The 9,029-nt window shown below is 38.6% G+C and overlaps 1 protein-coding gene across 1 annotated transcript in view; it reads right to left on the bottom strand.

The window, feature by feature from the left end:
- FAM98B (family with sequence similarity 98 member B) overlaps window positions 1–9,029 on the bottom strand; it is a 29,317-nt gene continuing 20,288 nt past the window's right edge. The window contains exons 7-8 of the mRNA XM_053594488.1: window positions 3,514–3,681; window positions 1–567 (exon numbers count right to left, since the gene is read on the bottom strand). Coding sequence (XP_053450463.1) covers window positions 202–567; window positions 3,514–3,681 — 534 coding nt within the window. The 3' untranslated portion in view covers window positions 1–201. The remainder of the gene's footprint in view (window positions 568–3,513; window positions 3,682–9,029) is intronic.

Here is a 9,029-nt window from a genome sequence, read left to right as displayed (position 1 = left end):
TATGGAAAAATCATCACTTCATCTAAGAGATCAACTGGTAGTATAAAACAATGTTCTTACATATTAACCCAATTCAAGAATGATATCATCAGGGAGTCTAACATGGTGTTTACTTCAAAGATGATATTCAAGTATGTTATTTAAAACACTATGTCTAATATATCTATCAAGAAGTAAGCACTGCTATCTAATTTTTTAGTTTTAGTATCTTCTATATCCTCCTCCACCACCACCACCTCCTCCATATGGATCTCCATAACCTCTTCCACCATAACCCCCTCTTCCACCATACCCTCCTCTTCCACCATAATCTCCCCTCCCACCATAATCTCCCCTGCCTTGGAAACCTCCTCTACTACCCCCTGCCCCACCCCACCCCCCTCCTCCACCCCCACCCCAGCCACCTCTTCCACCTCCCCCTCCTCCTCTACCACCTCCACCACCCCCACCCCCCCAACCACCCCTTCCGCCGCCTTCTTGTCTCTTTTGCCAAGGGGGCATTTCAGGAGGTGGTGGTTCAATTTCATTTGGCCGTCCTCCCCTGTCAGGCACCCTTCCCATCAGCACCTGTGTGAAGAAACATTTTCTTTTAGTTTTTAATATTTAGAAAGTTAAAATTTTCATGAAGGTTTCAAGTGATTGTAAAGACATGGTTTCAAATAACAGAAGCCAAATATTTAAGGACATGAAAGTATCGGGCATATCCATACAAATTAATATTAAAAATATAAACATGGGAGGGCAGCACCTGTGGCTCAAGGAGTAGGGCGCTGGCTCCATATACCAGGGGTGGCGGGTTCAAGCCCGGCCCCGGCCAAAACTGCAAAAAACATATATATATATAAACATGGGGCTAGGAAGAGACTGTAAAATTACAGCTGGATAAGAAGAATAAGTTATAGTGTTCTATATCACCTTAGGCTCACTATAGTTAACAATATATACTTTCAAATAGCTAGAAGAGGGAATATTGAATGTTCCCAATACCAAGAAATGATAAATACATGAGATGATGAATATGTTAATTATCCTGATCTAATCAGTCAGTATATATCACTATGTACCCCACCAATATGCAATTTTATGTGTCAATTTTTTAAAAATTTAAAAAAGGAAATATGAAAAAATGTAAGTGTAAAATATGACAAATTCCTCTTAATGATATTATTTTTAAATAATTGGGAGAGTACTTCTGAAATTTAAAGGCTTGCTAATTTTCTCTCATTTAAATTTGTTTAGCAAATTCTAAAACAAATGTAGTATCCATCTCACTAATAAAACATTTTTAATATATAAACTACATATTCTACTGCCCAATAAAAGTTTGTATTCCTAAGCACATTTTACTTCAACAAAGTGTGAAGTATATATGATAAACAGGATGTAATAAGGTCAGAGATTAATACAATAACTGTAATCCCAGGTCTCACGGCAAAGATACTAAGATTCTCAAATTATGCCTTTCTTTTGAGAAACTGAAGGTCCCTTTCAGTGATGATACTCGTCACTATATTATTATATTATAAAGGGAATAGAGTTGATATACTTCCTTAACATACTTTACAATACTTTGAAAAATAAACCAGGGAAGAAGTTAGTTTAACTATCCAAACTTCCGTAGAAAGGAGCTACTTTATAAGTAAGCCCAGGAGCAGAGGGAAAGACAGATAGCACACCCACCACAGCCAGGAGGAAGCCAACAACTTCTTTCTAGTGTCTTTCAGAAAAGAAGGTAACATTGTAACTGCCTCAATCAAAATGACCAATGAATCAGTTGGGTTCCACTTCCATTCATCCTCTAATTAAAACCATATTTAGGAATATATGTCATAAATGAAAGACAAAAAGTACAACAGCCTCACTGTAGGACAAGGTTCTAAAAATGGAAACATTCTTTTAAAGTCAGCAATAATATCCTAATTACCAAATCGAAAAACAGCCTTATTTGGTTGTTACTCTCACTGGCTCTTTACCAAACATGTTATGCTGATAGGCATATGGAAATGCTACTCCAAGAAGCGATCACCTTCAAAAAATCAGACTATACATTTTAAACTCAAAAAAGAAATGGGCAATGTCACTTACAGAAGTAGAACTCCTGAACCACCAAGACAACATTACAACCCAATGCAAGATATTAAGCACCATATTTAGAGAATGAATACTATCGGAAAATAGAGGGGGCTGATACAAAATGTAAACAGAGGCAAACACTGGTGATGCCCAAGTTAAAATAATTAGTAAACTGATTTTAAAAACAACCATCCTTCTGACAAGGTAAGACAATCTTTATCTCAAGCTACATTCAGTGAGAAATTATGCTTTTAACTCTTTCCTAGCCTATGTGGGATGTTGTCTGACATAATGATTTTTTGTTGTTTATAAACAAAAATAAACAAAAACACTCTTAATTATTTTATATAACCTAAAATAGATAATGAAATCATCAGGTGAGTTCATACTTAGTTTTTCTCTATTAAAACTGTAAGATAAAAGGATCGGTGCCCATAGCACAGTGCTTACAGAGCCAGCCACATACACCAAGGGTGGCGGGTTGGAACCCGGCCTGGGCCAACTAAACAACTGCAACAACAAAAAAAATAGCCTGGCATTGTAGCAGGCGCCTATAGTCCCAGCTACTTGGGAAGCTGAGGCAAGAGAATCGCTTAAGCCCGAGAGTTTGAGGTTGCTGTGAATTGTGAAGCCACGGCACTCTACCAAGGGTGACATAGTGAGACTCTGTCTCAAAGAGAGGAAAAAAAAAAAAAAACCCTGTAGGGTAATTACAAGTAACCCGTCAACCTCTCTCCCATCCAAAATAAATAAGAGCTGGGGAGTGTGCAAGTGGCAGAAAAATTGGTTGGAAATATGCAAATCCCTTACTTCTGATTTTCTGCTTTTTTATTATAAGGTTTGCCATGAAGTACTCTACCTACATGTTAGTTGAGCTGACATAAACACTCTAGATTAAATTACTGTTACTGCTATTGTAAAGTAAAAAATTTAGATTCCCTGAGATTGTTTAACTGTCAGAGAAATAGGTCCATACACCAAATCAGGAAACAGAAGCTCAGAGAGATTAACTTGATGATGCCTCTAAAAAAATAATAGAGCTAGAATGTGAACCCAGATTAGTTTGACTCCAAAGCATGCACTTTTCTTCCCTTTACACCAAGAACATAAGGAGTCTGCCAATACCTGAAATAATTCCTAAAAATCCTTACTGACCAAAAACATTATTACCTTTTGGAAAGAAGGAAAATAATCCTTGCTAAAGCTACTGATAAAAATAGCTCTTAATTCCTCTAATTCAGATAAAACTTTGATTTAACTTATTAATACAGAAATTCAAATGAACACATGACCAAGCCTAGACACACATATACTGAAACCCTCTCTGCCACTCTGCTAGAGGTTTGCCAGGACATGAAAGAAAAACAGATTAAAGACTGTAATAACATCAAATGAGGATATTATCAATTCATTCCTCACTATGTTGAAAGACACACGGACCTTATTAATGGCACATGCTGTCTTCTCCCGGCTAGCACCACTACTTGTCCTAATGATCTTGGACAGATCTTCACGAGCGGCAAGCAGATGCGCCATTGTAACTGTCGTCTTGGGTGACAAAGCATAACGCTTAGGCTGATAAATCCTTGCTATGTCATCTGTTTTTACCTAAATGACAAAAATTAGGTAAAACAGGAAGAAAGGTAAATTTTAATGAAAGAGCAATAGCAATCATAATCTTCAGAAAGGAAAAAAAACTGAGATAATGGACAAGCAAGGAAATAGAAAAGAGCAAAGACATCCAAATACCTGATCATAATTTATATACAGAATTTTTAAAAAGCCAACAAATGCTAACAGAATATATACAACTACTAACAACAACTTAAGAAAAAGTATAATAAAAAAATTCTATTCTCTTCACACATTAAATAAAATAAAATACCTACAAATAGTTTACTAAAAATACATACAGGACCTTTAGAAAGAAAGCATCACAGAGTTTACCCTGATAATCAGGCTTTAGCCACCTGAGAAGCTGATTTGGTATTACAGACACAGAAATTTCCTAAAAATGCTCTACACCTAATCATAGAAAGTCCTGAGAGGCACATTCGGAGCCAGTACAAAGTGCTGGATGTTTACTAAAAGAAAATACATGAATGACCCATCTCTAACTCCACCTTATATAATCCACTTCTAGTCACTCTTCACTTTTCTGTATCTCTCTGCCAGGTGTTTAGAAAGAGACTCTATGTGAGAGGATTTCTAGGTAAACAGGTTAGATTGAACACACTAACTTATAAAAAGGTACACATACCCTACCACAAAGAATGAAAGAGATACCTTTAAGAAAAAAATAGCATTTCAGAAAATAAAATCTGCAGCTGAAAGTTGAAATTAACTCAAAGTCTATCTGTAGAACAGTCTATTTCTCTAACCCCTGGTGCCATGCTGCCACTTCTTCTCTGGCCAAAGGGGAAAGGGCATAGGAAAATGAGATTAATTTTCTTGAAAAAATGAGTAGCTACAGAGAAAAAATTTCTACATGTTGGCATTAAGAATTCCCACAGCACAATAGCCATCGCCAAAGCCTGACAATAACAATCCAAATGACTGCAGTTCCCGCTAGGCTTTTCAGTGCTTTATTCTTAAATATGAATGACCAAGGACTACCACAAAGCCTGCTGAAGAAAGCCACTGAGATCAAGAAAAACAAATAAGCAAACAAAAAATTAACCAGGAGGAAACAAGAAATAATTGCAGGTTAAAACAAAAAAATGCCATATTCAGTCAAAAAGATAGCATATCAAAAAATAAGGAAAAATTTATGGAAAAAAGGAAAACTTGAGAATTAAAAAGAATTCATGAATATTCAAAGCAAGTAGACAAAAACACATAATGGGAAAAGGATGCCCTGTTTAATAAATAGTGCTGGGAAAACGGAACAGGATCTTTATTTCTTGCCATATAAATAAATTAACTCACGATGGATTAAAGACCTAAATTTAAGTCCTGAAACCGTAAGTATTGTGGAAGGAATCATAGGAAAAACTCTTCCAAACACTGGCCCAAGCAAAGAATTTATGAGTAAGACCCCAAAGGCAAATACAGCAACAAAAATAAAAAATAGGACTTAACTAAAACCTTTCTGCACAGCAAAGGAAATAATCAACAGAGTAAATAAGACAACCTATAGACTGGGAGAAAATACTTGCTAACTATACTTCCAACAAAGGGTTAATATCCAGAATCTACAAAAACCTCAAACAAATCAGCAAGACAAAAACAAATAATCCCATTAAAAGTTGGGTGAAAGAAAGTGAACAGGGTTTTTCATAAGATTTACAAATGGCCAACATCACTAATCAACAGGGAAATGCAAATTAAAATCACATCAGACACCACCTTACCCCTATCAGAATGGTCATTATGGCCTGAATATGGTGAAAAAGGAACTCTTCTGTACTGCTGATGGGACTGTAAATTAGAACACCTGTATAGAAAACAGCATGGAGATTCCTCAAAGAACTAAAAGTAGATCTACCATATGACCCAGCATTCCTACAAGTAGGTATCTATCTAAAGGAAAAGATGTCATTGTATCAAAAAGACACCCATACAGCAATGTTTATCGCACGGTCATAAAGCGGTATGGAAGATCTGGGGCACTAAGAAGAGAGGAGGGCAGGAGGGATACAAAGGATAAAAACTTACCGATTGGGGACAATATACTATTTTGGTAATGGGGACACTAAAAGCCCTGACCCGCATTATACAACTCATCCATGTAACAAGAACACTTCACTTTAAAATACCTCAAGAATTAAAAAGAATTAATGAAAAATTTTTTTTTCTTTCTTTCTTTATTTATTTGTAGAGACAGGGTCTTACTTTATGGCCCTCGGTAGAGTGCCGTGGCCTCACACAGCTCACAGCAACCTCCAACTCCTGGGCTTAAGCGATTCTCTTGCCTCAGCATCCCGAGCAGCTGGGACTACAGGCGCCCGCCACAACGCCCGGCTATTTTTTGGTTGCAGTTTGGCCGGGGCCGGGTTTGAACCCGTCACCCTGGGTATATGGGGCTGGCACCTTACCGACTGAGCCACAGGCGCCGCCCAGAATTAATGAAAATTTAAAAAATGATTGCAGAAACAAAAATCCAATACCAAGTACAAAATAAAATAGAGGATATTTCGAAGAAAGTAAATTAAAAAAAAAAAAGAGATTAAAAAATGAGAAAAATTGGGTGATGCCCATAGCTCAGTGGGTATGGCACAGGCCACATACACCCAGGCTGGCAGGTTTGAATCTGGCCAGCTAAACAGTGACAATGACAATGACAACAAAAACAACAAAAAAATAGCCAGGCTTTGTGGCGGGAGCCTATAGTCCCAGCTACTTGGGAGACTGAGGCAGAAGAATCGCTTGACCCTAGAGTTTGAGGGTGCTGTGAGCTGTAACGTCACAGCACTCTACTGAGGGTGACATAGTGAGACTGTCTCAAAAATAAATAAATAAATAAATAAATGAAAAAAATAATAAAGACAACTTTAGTGGGTCTATCTCAGATGTTCAATATCTGATTAATAAGAGTTTCTTTCTGGCTCGGCACCCATACCACAGTGGTTATAGTGCCAGCCACACGCACCAAGGGTGGCAAGTTCAAGCCCGACCCAGGCCAGCTAAACAACGACAACTGCAACAAAAAATAGCCAGGCATGGGCGGTGCCTGTGGCTCAGTGGGTAGGGCGCTGGCCCCATATACTGAGGGTGGCAGGTTTGAATCTGGCCCCAGCCAGCTAAAAAGCAGTGACAACTACAACAAAAAATAACTGGGCGTTGTAGTGGGCACCTATAGTCCCACCTACTCAGAAGGCTGAGGCAAGAGAATCACCTAAGGCCAAGAATTGGAGGTTGCTGTGAGCTGTGACATCATGACACTCTGCTGAGGGTGACAAAGTAAGACTCTCTCTCAAAAAAAAAAAAAAAAAAAAAAAATAGCCGACACGGTGGCAGGCACCTATGCTCCTAACTGCTTGGGAAGCTGAGGCAAGAGAATCACTTAAGCCCAAGAAGTTTGAGGTTGCTGTGAGCTGTGACACCATGGCACTCCTCTGAGGGCGACACAGTGATACTCTATCTCAAAAAAAAAAAAAGTTTCTTCCTGAAAGAACAAAAGAAATGAAAGGGAAAGGGAAGAAATTAATTATAAAAAATATAAAAACTAAGAAAGAAAGAACAATGAATGAAAAGACCCAGTTCAACACACATTGCAAAAATTCATAATTCCAAGGATCAAGAATCCAAACAACAAAATGTCACTCAAAAAGACACAGACTGTCATCAATTTTCTTTTCTTTCTTTTATTTATTTATTTTAAGAGTTTCACTTTGTCACCCTCAGTAGAGTATCGTGGCATCAGAGCTCACAGCAACCTCCAATTCTTGGGCTCAAGCAGTTCTCTTGCCTCAGCCTCCTAAGTAGCTGGGACTATAGGCACCGGCCACAACGCCCAACTATTTTTTTTTTTTTTTCCTTTAGGGATGAGGTCTTGCTCTTGCTCAGGCTGGTCTCAAACTCATAAGCTCAGGCAATCCACCCGCCTGGGCCTCCCAAGTGCTGTAATTACAGGCGTGAGCCAACCTTGCCCAGCCTGTCATCAATTTTCTTTACAGCACACTAAATACTTAAAAACAATGAGGCAATGCCTTCAATATGTTTTCAATCTAGAATTTTATATTTATCTAAACTCTCAATCAAATATAACAGCAGAATAAACATTTTCAGAATGCAAGAAGAGTCAGAAAAATCACCTCCTATGCACACTTTGTTAGGAAGTTACTGGTGGATTTCCCCAACCTTTTTGACATCAGGGACTGTTTTCATGGAAGACAATTTTTCAGCAGACTAGGTGGAAGTGGGGGTTTAGAGTCTCATAAGAAACATGCAACTTAGATTCCACACAGGCACTTTACAGGAGCGTTCACAAACCTGTGACCATCTAATGCACCTGCCGATCTGATGGGACACAGAGCTCAGGCAGCGATGAGAACAATGCACCCCAGTTCTTAAGAGGCCACAGACTGGCACTAATCCACAGCCCAGGAGCTGGGGACTGCAGTCCTATATTATAATGAGTAGAAAATGAAAGTATAGGGCAGCGCCTGTGGCTCAGTGAGTAGGGCGCCGGCCCCATATGCTGAGGGTGGCGGGTTCAAACCCAGCCCCGGCCAAACTGCAACAAAAAAAATAGCCAGGTGTTGTGGCGGGTGCCTGTAGTCCCAGCTGCTCGGGAGGCTGAGGCAAGAGAATCGCGTAAGCCCAAAAGTTAGAGGTTGCTGTGAGCTGTGTGATGCCACGGCACTCTACCCAAGGGCGGTACAGTGAGACTCTGTCTCTACAAAAAAAAAAAAAAAGAAAGAAAGTATAGGCTGTGGGATCCAGAAAATAGTGGGATAACTAGCCAAGGATAGTCACACAAACAGCCCAAATTACAGTAAGGGCACAGAAGGTTCTGGGAGGGAATGTACACCTAAAATGAAGAACACATCAGAAGACCTAATTTTTAAAAGCATAGTTTAAAAATTTGCATATTATCTTATTGCAGAAATTAAAAGAAAAAGAAAATAAAATTCCATTAGGGCCAAATGACCCTCCCCAAGATGTCTACAGGCTACTACTTCCTGGAAACTGTAAAGGTACCTTGCAGATGTAATTAAGTTAAACAACCTGAGATGGAAAGATTATCTTGGTAGGACCTAATATAATCACAAGGATCCTTACAAGAGAGAGACAGGAGTGTCAGAGATGTGAGAAGGCAATATAACAATAGAAGCAGAGAATGACTAGAAGATTCTATTATGCTACCGGCTTTGAAGACAGGAGATGAGCACAAAAGCCAAAATATGCAAGTGGCATTCAGAAATAGAAGGAAATGGATTCTTCCTTAAAGTTTCCAAGAGGAATGCAACTCTGACAATACCTTCACTTTTGTTAATTAATTTGTATTATTT

This window comes from Nycticebus coucang, chromosome 6, assembly GCF_027406575.1.
Source record: "Nycticebus coucang isolate mNycCou1 chromosome 6, mNycCou1.pri, whole genome shotgun sequence".
NCBI lineage: Eukaryota > Metazoa > Chordata > Mammalia > Primates > Lorisidae > Nycticebus > Nycticebus coucang.
The sequence above is the reverse complement of the archived record's forward strand: the minus strand, read 5'-3'. Positions and strand labels throughout refer to the sequence as shown.